Source organism: Gavia stellata, chromosome Z, assembly GCF_030936135.1.
Source record: "Gavia stellata isolate bGavSte3 chromosome Z, bGavSte3.hap2, whole genome shotgun sequence".
NCBI classification, from domain to species: domain Eukaryota; kingdom Metazoa; phylum Chordata; class Aves; order Gaviiformes; family Gaviidae; genus Gavia; species Gavia stellata.
The window spans coordinates 32096216-32110914 of record NC_082637.1 but is presented as its reverse complement, the minus strand read 5'-3'; the positions used below and the strand labels follow the sequence as shown (position 1 = coordinate 32110914).

General features: G+C 41.3%; 1 protein-coding gene across 1 annotated transcript in view; it reads left to right on the top strand.

The window, feature by feature from the left end:
* PLGRKT (plasminogen receptor with a C-terminal lysine) overlaps window positions 1–14454 on the top strand; it is a 43433-nt gene extending 28979 nt beyond the window's left edge. Inside the window, exons 3-5 of the mRNA XM_059834362.1 lie at window positions 117–226; window positions 4929–5057; window positions 14428–14454. Of these exons, the coding sequence (XP_059690345.1) occupies window positions 117–226; window positions 4929–5050 (232 nt within the window). The 3' untranslated portion in view covers window positions 5051–5057; window positions 14428–14454. The remainder of the gene's footprint in view (window positions 1–116; window positions 227–4928; window positions 5058–14427) is intronic.
* The last annotated feature ends 245 nt before the right edge of the window (window positions 14455–14699 follow it).

Genomic DNA, 14699 nt, shown 5'->3' with positions numbered 1-14699 from the left:
GAGAGTGTATAAGGATACACAATTCCTAGACAGTCAAGGTCAACTAAACTAACAGTGCTGATGTGCTGAATGTCCTAAACAATCTTGTTTTTTCCTTCTTTTTTTTTTTTAAACAGAGCATTGAAAAAGAAGAACCCAGGAGTTTTACTGCCAATAGTTCCCTTAAGCTTTATATTTGCCTATCAATATGATATGGGCTATGGGACACTGTTGCAAAGGATAAAAGGTATGTGTATATAAGTCTGTCTAGTTCACACATAGAAACAAGCTTAATATTTCAGAAAACCTTGTATCTTTTTAGAATGGCTAGGAGAAAACTTGCAATAGATTTTCTCTTTTTTCTGGACAAAGGTCTTACTCTTTAATTTCTTTTCTTTTCTGTTACAATCAGATACTTTCCCAGTCAAGAGTACTCACTCTACTTTTACAGCCTTTCCCTCCAGTTAAGACTGTTTGTTAATTTCTCCTCTCTTGTTTCAAAAAATGTGAATTCTAAAGCTATAAATACAGCTGAAGTAAGCATTGCATATTTGGGAGAAATGACAGCTCTAGTGATTTTCTTCCATATTCCACTCTGCTGCTACTGTTTTGGCAAGGGCTAGGTATGATAAGAGCAGATAAAGTGATACAGACAGGAATCATGCCCTTATACCTCCATGACCAAACATAGTCATCAGTGGATCATCTTGCCACAGTGCCCTGCTAAGATGGAAAAAAGAAAGATGAGTCCCAGAAAGTGGGGTCTTGCCTCATAGTTGCCAGTGGCAGATCTGATTAAGTGGTGGGTGTTGAGGATTATGGAGGTGCATTTATGTTGGCTCTGATTCCTAGTGAAGGAGACATGCTAAGAGAGTGTTCACTGTAAGTGAAGACAGCATTGGGCCATGGCTTGTCACCTTCACAACTCATCTTAGTTAACTAGCTTGATTTTCCTGTCTGCTACTGACACAAACGTACTGAAAACAAACAAAAATTTGTTTCAGCTTATGGTCTTAGCCTCCAAATCTAAGAGCTAGGTTTGCTAACTCTGTGTACTTCATTGAAAATAATGGTAGATTAATTAGACAAAGTCTGAGACATTTCCTGCTGCATACAGATGCAATTATATTTAGGTGATGCAGCAATGTATACCTGTGAATATTTCCTAAACCCTACTAAATACATTTCTTTGGATTTTAATATGAAGAGGTAGCTAAGCACAGGGAGAAAAACTGAGTGGCTGTTGGAAATCGGAGTGTTGAAAAGGAGATTAGTACATACAATGTAGAGGGAACACTTGGAATTTAGGATTTGTTAATAATTTTTTTAAAGGTGAGGTAATTTTCATTCCAAAATTTTGAAAGAGTGAGCATATCATAATGCAAACCCCATGGCAAGAGTATGTAATGTGTTTACTGAGGACCATGTGGTCCTGTATAGGTTGAAGAGGGGCAATGTAGTGTCCTATTGCTTTCCAAATAGGAAAAGGCATCTTCGTAACTTCAGTTACACTAGGGCAACTTCAGCGGTGCACAAGGCTTGTGGAAAGGTTTTGGAGAAAAGAAGCTATGGAGCCAAATGGACACTAAGATAAAATTAAATATGCCAAACTAACTCTGTCTTCTCCAGGAAAAGAATTCCTCTTTTCCAAAAGAAATGTGGTAGATCAACTATAAACTCCTGAAAGCATGTAGTGCAGTATCACATGAAGATTAAGTTAGCAAGAAGGACATGGAAATTAGTAGGCAGGTAAGCACTGGAGTAAAGTGAAGATGTCAAAGGTTTGTGTTTAAGGAGGAAGGTTAGGCTTTAGCAGGGTTATTAGCAATATTCCTCAAGATTTGGTGTGGATCTGCTGTTGTTTTGTATTTGAAATTATGAGTAGGTTATACTAATGAAGTCTCTGGATGACACACTTGATTGGTATCATCAACAGAGAAGAAATAAACTGTAGTACAAGAAGAACTGGTGACCTGAAGAACTGAGATAATAAAATAGGATTCAATTTGATAAGAAGGTCAGCAAGAAGCTAGAGACTAACAGGTATTTCTACCATCAGAGATCACCAGCTGGAAATGATAGAAAAAGGGAAAAACCTGAATGTATTAGTTGATCACAGAATGAATATAATCCAATAGTGTGATGAAATTATGAGAGTCAAGCAAAGTCTAGAAACATCAAGTGAGGTTTTCTAGCATCACAGTATGGTTGAGGTGGGAAGGGACCTCTGGAGGTTGTCTGGCCCAACCCCCCTGCTCAAGCAGGATCACTTAGAGCCAATTGCCCAGGATGGCTTTTGAATATCTCCAGGGATGGATATTCCACAACCTTAGTACAAATAGAGAGTACAGATAGGAAGGTATTGATGCAGGAAAACAGTAACACCTTCCTTAGAAATTTATACATAATTTGGATCACTTCTGTATAAAGAATCTAGAATTGCTGAAGAGTTAAAATTATCAGGGAATGCTGAGCTGCCTTTCAAGAGAAAACAATGTGATTAGTTTGTATAGCCTTGTAAAAAGACATGAGAGATTTGGGTTTACAGATCCTGCTTACAGGGTAGGATAAAGGGAAGAGAAGGAAATTAAACTGATTACTAATATCAGTGCTAGAATAAAAGGAAGTGGACTAGCCTGAATGAATCTGGGCTGGAAATCAGAAGAAGGTTCATAATTATGTGGAAATCAGGTTCAGGAGTTCATTCTTATTTTAAGGTTAAAATTAAGTAGTTGAAGAGAAGGTTTTATGACACAATTGACCTGCAGCCACAATGCTTGTTCTTAGTACTCAGCTGATCCCTGTGTCCACTCGCATACTACTTTCTCAACCACTTCTCTGCTCGCCCATGTATTCTGTTGGTGCATGCCATGCTTCATTTGTGTAGTGTAATAATGAACGTATAAACCATTCCCTTTATTGTTCCCTCTTTAACTGGTCTTTTTCCTCCAGGATACGCCTATCGTCAACCCCACGGCCAATTCCCTCTCCTAAACTAATCTGCAATTATTTCCCTGCTGCACAATCTTCCTTGTATCTGAACCACCTTGATCAAATAGCCGTGCATCTGCTGTCCTTCGTTCTTTGGAATCAGTTTATACCTCTGGAAGGTTTCTTTATTTCTCTTTCACCAGGCATTTTCTCTCCAGTCTTGCTTACACTTAATTTTTTCTTCTGTCTCTAGCCTACTTGTCCAAACATTTTCTCATTACTTGCTTATTCTCCCACATTGAAATTGGAGGGGTTTTTTCCTGCTTTATAGCTCGGGCTAATTGAAGCAAAAACTGTTTTCAGCTCTGCTTGTGCTGCTGAAAAGCCGTAAGTGTGCCAGGGCCATGTATCAGAACTGAATCTTTTGGGGATGGCAGGGTTACAGAACAGCCCTCAGGTGTACTATCTTTTCTGAATTGCTGAGGATGCTAAGAATCAGTCATGGACCTGCTGTCTGTGTTCTTGGCCTTGCTGTTCTGCTTTTCCTCACAGTCCAGGTACATACTGCTGCTGTTTTTCAGGCAAATTATTAAAGCAGGGGAGGGATTATATAGCCAGCCTCCAGCTGCACAGAACTTCTACACTAAGCAATGAAACTCTGGCTACCTTTTCCAAGACTTAGATAGCTCACTGCTTGTATCCTGAGCCAGGTGAGAAGGATGGCGACTGTGTAATCTGCTCCAGTGCATGTGAGTGGCAGGCATAGAGATTAGACTATCTGTAACATCTCTCTGTCGCCTAAGATCTCATGCTATTCCATAATCAGATGCTGTACGCAACTGAATGACATTGTGTTACTACCAGTTACTGGGAGTGGTAATCAGCGTCGTGTTGTTGGATATTACTGATGTGTGGAGATGCCAAGCACTGTAATACTACCAAAATTGCGGTTGGAGATTTCAGCATTCAGACCTGTTTTAAAGAATGACCACAGTCTTGACTGCATTACAATATTCAGTCAGGTTTACTGCACATAAGTACAGCTTCAAATCACTGCCCTAACAATCATCAAGGTAGGAGTTAAGGCATAGGTAAACAAGATTTTTGGCACTTTACCAAATGGCATCAGCCAAAACAAATACATTCTTTGCCTAATCTTCATCCTTTCTTATATCACAATCAGACCACCACAACTTATGCATGATGTTCAGTCTGTATCTTTGTTTTTTGGATTCTCTGTCTTAGATGTTTTCATTCCAACCTCAGCCAGAGCATTCTGCACCCTTCAACTTTTCCCTGCTATGCTGTTAAGACTGCATGTTTAGGTAACTGTCTTAGCAAATCTTTTTCACAAAAAGCAGTATGCTTTGACCAATGCTTCTTCAAGTCCTGTGCTACCCACTTTCTGCCTGTAGCCTGACATCTTTTAGCCTAGGCCTGAGACAAGAAGAAAATTTGTGCCCAAATATTGCACGTCTAGGGTGCTGTGTACAGGGAATTTACTTGTTAAAGCTTACATACGCTTTTATGTGTATGTCTGATCCACCCTCTTCTCAGACTCCGAACTGGTCAAATACAGTATGGGGTTGGTACAAAGTATACAGTGATGCTAAGTCCGTGCTATATCTCATGCCTCCATTCCAAAGCATGTGTATAATAAATCTCTAAACAAAACATAACTATAACCTAGTGTAGTTTTTAAGAGAAAGGCAACAGAAACGGCAACAACAGCACAATTGATTGTTTTGGCTGAAGTTCTTTCAAACAAATGCAGCCAGTCAGTTCCGACCACACACTTCCATGTGCAGTCATCCCACCAGTCCAAAATTCCTTAAAGACAGCTTTAATGCTACATTGGCATCAGCTCGATTGTAAAATACATAACTGTGACCTGGTATTTCGTTGTTCTGGCCCAAACGAGAATAGCTTAATCAGTTTCTTAATTATTTTTTTCTTAATTCCTTTGCTTTCTCACAGTAAGGGTGAGGAAATTTATTTAATTTCTTTATTTTCTTAAGGTGAAGCAGAGAACATATTGGACACACAGAGCACTTTGCTAGAATTGCCGAAAGGACCACTCACTTATGAAGATCTGGAGAAAATCAGAAGATCTCAGAGCAAGTTCTTCATAGAAAAATAAGAAGATGGTATGAAAGCTTAATATCTGAAATGTGATTGTAATACTAGTTTTGGACATAAATGAATAATTAAAAATTGGATAAAATTATGAGCTTTTATAAAATCAAAATAGAGTTAAGTTTTTTAAAATCAGTACTTTCTAAAGCAATTATTTTCATACTGTATGTATCTCTTGAAAATATCCATTGTTGTTGTAGTATATTTTTCTTGTTTAGAATGAAATACTGAATTTCCACTGTCTAATTAGACTTTGAAAATAACTTTCACCTGTAGTAAAAATGTCTGGTACTGACCAAACTCACTATAATCAATGAAAATAAGTTAATTGGTAGTTACAAATTTGTATAAATATGGTCATAATTTTCAAATATTTAAGGATGCATAGCTCAATTTGAAGTCAGGAATAGACAGTCAGTTTCTCTGAAAAATAAGACACTTTTTATATGCTGTTCGTTAGGAAGTAAACTCACCATCTCTGCTTCAAATTCTGGAATAAACAGCTTTTATCAGAAGTAGGTTCAGAAGTAAACACGTCACTTGCTAACTGTGTGTTTTACTCTTAGGAAAAACTGTATTAAAGTATGAGCAGAGATAATTTCTCAAAAAGAGGAAACAAATTATGTAGCTATTTCCTGAGTCTTTTTCATGCTTGTTTGACGTTCTGAAACTCAGGATAATTTGTTTACATGAAATCAGAGTTTCACTACTAAGATTAATATTAACTTAGGCTAACAGCAAGCAAAATTATTAATGTATGTTTTTGTAATGGGTAGATCCAAGGGGCCTTACAAGTACTGAAAAACTGAGGGATTTTTTGCATGCCTTTACTCTAGCGTGGTATATACTGAGAATATAATTGTAGTATATTTTAGTGTTCTGATGTTACACTTGGTAAAAAATGCTTCTTTTTGTATTAGAAATCTTGTTTAACCAAACAGATTATTTTGTGTTTTGGATGGAAACCCTTCTAGCATTAGTCTAATTGTGGAATGAAAAACAAATGCTCAAAAAACATCTAATAATGAATTAAGCCTAAGTCTGTATTGACAGTTTGTTGAGTTGAAAATTAAATTCTAGCTGGAGATAATGCCCAGAATCTGGTTTTGAAGACTACTTGACTATAATAAGAATATTGTTACAGTCCGACAGGTGAATATATAATAAAACAAAAGCTTCTCAATGTAGAAGAAATTAATAGCACAGTTTTCGTAGCTGTTTAAGATTGATTTCTGAAAGTGTATGCACTCCTGCATTCAATCATTTCTGTAACTGGTCCTGTCTGCATGTTAAGAATGCATACAATCTGTAAGAGATTTCAAATGTGATGCATTTTAATGTGCAGAGTGATAAAATGGATTATAATAGCTTTTTTGGTTATAATAGCTTGGTTTACACTTTGGCTTTTTAGGATTTAAGGCAGTGATTTTAATTGTCTTGGAAGGTGTGCCTCAACTTAGCCTGTGGTGCTACCTGTGTTCTGTGAGCTCACAAAATGCAGCCCAATATCACCTCACGTTTTCTGCCTGTCCTGTAACAATCCCTCACCACTTGCTGCTATATTACCTATTACTTTTAGGACACATGTATCGCTGCTTACTTCTTTTGCTTTGAATAACAGATCATCTACTACCTTTCCTCCAAGTTCTGAAGTCCACCTTGCTTTAATTTTGAAACGGTTATAACAGCTTTTTATGTTTTGATCTCTGTCATCTATTGATACTCTTTCTTCCAAGAAAGAAAAACAGTTAAACCAGTTTCTTTTGGTATTTGTATGTCTCCACCTGTGCTTTTTAACCCATCTTTTAATCCTGTGAAAGACATTTTTACAAGAGCAGTTTTAATAGTCCATTCAGGAGTTTTACTTACAAATCCTAGAAAATTAGGAAATACTCTAATCCTATCCACTGTGAATTAGGAATTAATATCTGTGTGTTTGTGATAGATTGCTGGCTATGGTGTTGGATCAAAAGGTGGTGTTAAAGGAAGCAAGCAGGCTAAGCAAAATAATGACCCAGATAGCGGTTTTAGGAGATAATAGGATAGCTATTTATTACTCCATCCTAGCTAAATTTGAATTTTTCTTTCTCCCAAAGTTTAAACTTAGATCAATAGTGTTAATCCATTGCAAGACTCCACACTAAAAAGTGATGGAAATGGGGTAAGTTTAATTCAGTGTCACACAGTGAGTGTCAGTGAAAGTTACCAAATTTGTAAGGGAAACACAACAGGCTCTAAGCAGGACAGTCAAATGCCAAACCCAGAAATGGAGTTAAACAGGCTAAATATAATGTGCCAAAGATCATCAAGAAGTTAAGTGTTAGCCACCTTTACTGCCTTTATTTTTTACTGTTAGCGTTGCTTTTTTCTTGATACATATATGCTTTCGTTTTGAAGATGCTCATTCTTTGTTACTGAGGAGTTATTCTACTGCCAGTGTATTAATCAAAATGCATGCACGTGCTAAGCTATCATATCTGTCACATAGATATCCAGCTACAGAGTGGTTGAACTGCATGATTTCCTTCAGAGAACAATGAAAGAAAGCAGGAAAGCTTACCTTTGACAGGGTCTACTTCAGGGAAATAGATGTTTACAGCACAAGTTGCCCGTAATCATCATACCAGTTGTACTCACAGAAATAAATAAATAAAACACCTAAAACATCCTGGTCCCTTCTGTCATTGGTGCTCAACTGGCTCCAGCTGTAAGACTTACTTTACTATATCACAGCAACTGTCTGTTTTCATCAGTCATAGGGGAAGAGAAGGAGAATAACTGCAGGGGGAGCTTGTTCTGGCCTGAGGGCACTACTCTTACCACCTTAATCCTGTTGGTTTTTCTGGTCGTAATGACTGATAGCCATGTATCCTGAATCAGTGTCACTCAGAGCGGGATTCTTCTGGGAAAGTGAGAAGTCAGTCATGATTAGGATGTCAAAATTAAACTCTTTGTGTTCTCATTATGGGTATGTCTCATTTAGAATCCAAGAAGGTGCACGCTACTTGCAAGCCACAACTGTCTGCCTCGCACTTTTCTTGTTAATCTGGTTTTGATAGGATACATGAGTATTCTTGAGAAAAACAAGCAAAGTTATTTTGGGGGCTCCAGTTTGGGCCCCTTCCTTTATTCCTTGGATGAATGATATAACTTTTCTGAACCTTTCCTTACGATAGGGAAAGTTAATTCTTACAGCCCCTTCCTAAGTGTTTTGAAGTTATTTTATGACTATGACTGCATATCAATGCTTTTAAAAGTAGAAGGGGAAAGCACTTACGTGGCTATACACAAACAAGATCATTTCTGCATTATTATTTAATTGCTTAATCAGTCTTGGAATTCATTATATAAAAATGCTTGGATTTCTCCATTTTTCAACTGTTAGCTTTCTTAAAGGTGAACTGCTTTGTAAAACCCATAATCATCTTCTGATGAAACCCTACACAAGATAGCTGGGTAATGCTGGTACTTAGTCCCCAGTCGCATGCATGCAGTGGTACTTCACATTTCTTGCAGAATCCTGTCTGGTACTAAGCAAACTTAAGAAATATTTTAAATTAAGGTTTGGGCAGCTGTCAAAAACTGAGTAGTTCTTGCAGCAGTGAATTGCATGAATTTGAAATGAAGTCTCTGAAAAAAGACTCATGAAGTCTGTGCATTTCTGTCTTACCACTGATCTTCTGTGTAGATTGTCTGACATTTAACATGTGAATAAGCCTTTCATTCGAGGTGTTCAAGGCTATCAAGGTATTGTTGAAGGGTATCTTTTTTTATTTAGCCACCTGTTTTCATGAGGCATCCTCTACCCTCTATAGACTTTGATTGCTGTTGGCCAACTGATTCAAAATTTAGTGCAACGGAGAGAAACGGTACAATCACTTTTACTTTACTTTAGGAAACTAAGAAAGACAAAATACTTGCATTGCAACAGTACACTGGCTGTACCTATCTTGCAAGATGCTACAGATCACAAATGGAATTTAATTTCTTTGCTCTGCTGTTGTCTGTTCTTCTTTATAATATAAACAGTAAGAAGGTGGATAGTTACTTCAGATTGGTTGTATTTAAATTATTTTCTTCTGCATTTATTGTTTTGAATAGACGTAGTTTTTCCATCTATGATGAACAGATAAACAAACCTAGCCTCTGACTTGATTTAAATTCATGCCAAATTACTGAGAGATTGCCAGATAGGCTTTTCTGTATAGAATCCTGTACAATATAAAGTTACTTGACTAACATAGTAAGTTTCTTTATAACCTACTAATCAAATCACAGTAGATGCACTCGAAAGCCCTAGATGCAAAGGCAATGTTACTAAAATATGGCTGGAGGAAAAATACTGATCAGTACACCTTCTTAGTGAAACTGCATTAAGCAATGTCAAACTACTGCCAGCTCATTCAGATATGATCCTTAATAAAACTCATTAACTGGCTGCCTGTTGTTGCAGTCTTTAATCCTAGCAAGATAGCATTCGTAGCCTATGCTTTTCAACAAGAAAAGTGATGAAGAGTGCTGCAGTGTGGGCTCCCCTGAGGAATTGTATCTTGAAAAGATACTCCCTCCAAGGCCGCTTTGACAACTCGTGCTCTATCACCTACCAACAAGCATGGGAAAGCATAGAAAGCATTGTCTTTCATATTCGGTACCCCTGATGAAGAAGCAAGTGAGGACAGAAAAACTGTTTTGAGCTATTTGTTTTCCAGTCTCTTGAGTGCTTGCATTTAGTGGCTGTAATCAGAGGTTATATGCTTCAGACTGTTGCAAAAATGAGGTTCTTACAAAAAAACCCTAAAGGTGGCCATCATAATGCCTGCCTTTGCTTAGGGAGAGTTAGATGTGGCACGGTAACTGACAGTCCAGTTAAATTTGAAACTAAAGCATGTGGAGAGTCAGGAGTTTTCCAGCTAGATTGACAGATCAGCCTGTTATTTGAGGACCTCTCTCAAAATTCCCTGGTAAAAACTCTGGGAAAGACATATCTGACATTTTGCTGCTTTTAAAGATTGGATCTGATATTGGGCATGGGCATCAAAGTAGGGTATAAAATAAATTATATTAGCTTACAAGCTAAATAAGTCACCAGGTCAGTCACTGCCCAACTCAGGAAGCACCTTCCCTATTGCCCTGAAAGTCCTGCCGGTGCTCTTGCACACAACTACAGCTCTCCAGGCACTGAAAACAATTCCCGTGCCTAGAAGACTACTTACAGTCCACGAGTAAGTTCACCTGATGTGGTGGGTATTTTCAGAAAAAGTCCACGACATCAACAAGATCAAGCTGCTGCTCTCTTTAAAAATGCAAGTTATGTTTGTCCCTGCACAACTTCTCTGTAACAGAGTAGGAGTTAAGACTTTAACTGAGGGAGAAACAGATCAAGGTTTTGTTCTTCAACTTCCAGTTCTGCGGATTGCATCCTGGTAACAGCCTGGATGATAGTGTCTACTGTTGAAGTGGTACCACTGTATAAAACATTTAAGTCTGGACCAAAAAGAAAGTCCAAGTATAGACAACTTTGCAGATTGCTCACTATTCTAGCCCTCCACAGCCTCCTCCTAGATTCAGCTCAGTGTAAAACCCCCGAGTCCTCCTTGAAAAGGTGATTGGAGTCTATGTCTTCTCTGCCAGCACAGATGAATTATTCACCTTTGTACACTAGGCTGTGGACGCATGCCTCCTGTGTGCTCTCCTTCTAGATTAGCTTTGAGGGTTTTTCTCTACACACTAACAGTATTCAAGTGATATAAAGCATAGCCCTCATGCAAAAGGATCCATAGACAACGGCTTCACTGTATTTTTAGAGAGATGAACTTTCCTGTTTTTCCACAGTGTGACTGTTTATAAAAGGGAACAGCAGCGACCTCTTATCCTATTGTGCTGAAAAAAAACCCCCAAAAGCAAAGTTTACTTTCACAGGGCTCATAGTTCTGCTTGGTGAGTCCGAACACCACCACCCCTGTCAGTGAGTGCCTGCTAGGGGCTGCTGGTGCAACACACCAGCGTGGAGGTCCACATCCCCAGGATGCGCGTATCGGAGCCAAGGCGTCTCTGACGCTTGGGTGCCTGTGGCTGCCACTGAACATGGGTCTTGAGAACGACAAACTTGAGAGGAATTCAGGCTTTTAAATCCCACCTCAAGTGTCCACAGCTTAAGTAGTTCTCCAGAAGTGCATTTATTCTACTTTCCTTCCTTCTGTCTTTCTGCTTCAGCCAACATTTTTAGGGTGTAGGAGTAGTTATGCAGATTCTAGACCCGCACGGGAAAAGACAGATGAGCAGGATTTTTTCACATTCGAGCGGGCATTGGCAACTGGTACTTGACCACGAACCCGCAAAGCTGACATGGAGACGGAGTGCCCGGCAGAGGGGACGGACCGTATCTCCGGGTCGGTGGGGAGCCGGGAGCCCGAGGAGGGAGACCGGAGGTGGGGTGTATCTTCACCGAGGCGTGAGGAGCCGCGACGGCAAGCGAGGGGCAGAGAGAGGAGGGAGTCCAGCCCGAGGGCGCCTCGACGCCGGTTTCAGGCACGGGGACCGCCCGGCGAGAGAGCCGCCGGCGGCAGCGGCGGGACCAGGGCGGGGGAGGGGGCTCGCCCCGGCGGGGGGCGGCCTCGGCGGGTCCGGGGCCCGGGCCCGGGCCGGGGCGGTGACTCAGCGCCGCCCTTGGCGCATAAAAGGCGGGAGGCAGGCAGGCAGCGGCGGCAGCGCGCGCGGCACGCGGGGCGACGGCGGCTGGGCTCGAGGGCGCGGGCGCGAGCGGTTGGGCGGCCGGCGGGTCCGCCTGGGAGTGCACCCGCGCGAGCGGGCCGGGGACGGGAAGGGTGGCCGGCGCCATGGGGACCAAGCTGCGCCTTCTCTGCGCCGCGGCGGCGCTGCTCTACGCGGCAGTGCCGGGGCAGCCCAGCGGCTGGTGCGCGGCGGCCGCCGGGCTCCCCGCGGGCGAGGGGGACGCGTACGGGGTGAAGCTGTGCGGCCGGGAGTTCATCCGCGCCGTCATCTTCACCTGCGGCGGGTCCCGCTGGAAGCGGCTCTCCCTGCTGGCGATGGAGCCGGTGCCCGAGGCCGGTGAGTGTCTGAGAAGCGGGCGGGGGTGGACGGGGCAGGGCGAGGCCAGCGGCCGCGCCGGACGGGGCAGCCCTGTCAGGTGGCTCCGGGGCGGTGGCGCTGCTTACAAGCCCCACGGGCGGAGGGAGCTTTCGGGGCGCCTCGCCTCCCTCGGGAGGGGTCCTGTGAGGAGAAATGGGGGGGAAACGGGAGGGAGCAGGGAAGGGCGAGCGCCCCGCGGTGCTTCTCGCGCCTCCTGCCCTGCGCCGCAGTGGGAGCGTCTCGGCCCCTCTCCTTCCCGATGCTGGTCAGTATTTCCCGTGACTTCTGAAAGGAAACCTGCGAATTAGAGGCGGAGACACGGCAGTCGCTGGGCCGTTATTAGCCGGGGTAACCTGCAAAGTTTTTGGTCTGTTGAGAGGCATTGCCCCGCACAGGGCTGAGTAGCCCTGCCGGCGGCCGAGGCTTGCTTAACTCTTCTTATTTTTAAAAAACCCACAACGAATCACTTTTATCGTCTTGGCCATGCAGGGAGGTGTGATGTACTCTTGGAAGTGGCAGGGAGTGCCTCTCTCTCTGGCTTTGCTCCCTTCCCAAATCCCGGTAACTCTTGGGGAGACCTGGCTCAGTTTTCCCTTTCTGCTAGGGGCTTTAAAGCTGTGCCGCTCGTCTTTTCGGGCTGGGGAAGGGGCATTACTGCATGTGGACTCGTTTGGGTTTTTTATCAGTCGCTTGTGCTGCTCTACAAAAGTTGGCACGTTGGAGGATGGATGGGACTCTCTGGTGCTTCAGGTTACAATTTAAACAGCAAGAACTGCTTTAGGGATCTTTGGTGAAACAGTTAATGGGTAAAGTATTCCTCAGAGAATTTTACTGTCGCATGTTCTAAGTACAATATATTAAGAAAGTGTAAGCAGATGTTTTTGGGGCTGTGTTCTCAAACTACAGTAATGTAACAGAGTAATTCTAAGTGATGACTCTCATGTTGATATTTTAAATAATATATATAGTAAAAAAACATTTTTAATAAGGATAAAAGTTGGAATTATGGCTAAAATGTACAATGGAAGAGCTTATTTTTTCTTTCGTAAACATGCTGTTAATGAAACAACATTGGACCTCAGGCAGTTAACAAAGCAAGTATTTTGGGTTTCTTGGGAGTTTTTTTGCTTGTTTTTTTTTCTGACAGGTTCAGTGGAAGATAAAAGTTACCTTTGTAATTGTGACAAATTACATATGTACAGCCTCTGCCAGGATTGTGTTCTTCCCCAGCAAACTTTCTTTTCCTTTTCATTAACAGTAGCTTCTGAGAGCATCAGTCACTAAGGACATCCCTCTGTGCGGCATAGTAAACATTACTAAAAGTCTTCCCTACCCCTAAAGACTACTAAATAGCTGTTACTATCTAATTAGTAAAGTAGCTACAACCACTTTTATTTTCATACATATTCAGACAGCTGTTCCACCTGAAAATTAGCTTCTATATATTATTGAGCCATATTAAAGAGAACACCCAGTGAATGTTCGAATATTCTTTCAGCCTTCTGAAACAAAAACCATATTAGCAGTATTAAGATCACAAGACAAACACTTATTTTGGATTTTTTTAACTTAAGAATTGAAGGAGCTGCTTTTCTTCACATTAGCTGAAGTAAGCAATGGCACTTGCCTTGCAGAAGTAAACCCAAGAGAAACAGTGTGAGGTGAAAGGAAGTAGAACTGGATTTTTGAGAAGACGTCAGTCAGTGAGACAAAGTGTGTTTCTAATTCTGCAAGCCTCTGCTATGCCTTGAGAAATGAAAGTAATGGACAGTATCGACTGAAAATAGCTGTAGAAAAATACAATCTATTAGAAGCAGTTCACATACAATATTTGCTTGTTTAGTCCTCCTATGTTTGTTCTTTATGTGATGCTAGTTTGTGTGATTGTGCATGGGAGAGGAGTGGTCTCATCTAATTCATGACATAGCACTGTGTGGCTTCTGGATGCATGTCTTTACAACAGAATTTTGTTTCTATTAGAAATACTGAGACTTCTGTATCAGTAACACTGAAGTTGTAATAGGATATCTATACCTCAGTCGTGATTGCAGCCATATACTCTCCACATCTAACAGGCAGCATAGCCTTTAAAACACAAAGATTCCCCTAAAAGTAAGCTATAAGTAAATCATGGAGCGCAGACTCTGCAGTACTGACAGTTCTTCTAGATAACAGTGCTCTCTCTGCTTATTACTAACAGAATTGTTTTTATTGCTATTTCTTAGAGCTACGTGCTCCTTTTGATACTCCTTCTACAGTCTGAACTTAAAAAAAGTAATCTTTTTTAAACAGATTCTGCACGAACAGCGAGTAACAAACTACTGGGAAACTTAAAGCTGCAATCAATTTTGGGTTCTGAAGTGGAGCAGCTGCAGAGAAGCAGCCCTTTTCTTGGATGGGAGACATTTAAGGACTTGTATAGTTTAAATGACTATAATGAATATGTACCTGTGGCAGATGACTTCAAAGAACTTGTTCACCAGGTAGAAGAAGCAGTCCAGAAGGACAGGGGAGGAACAGGAGTTGCAAACCCCATGGGATCAAACAGTTATCTTTGGGCCAGA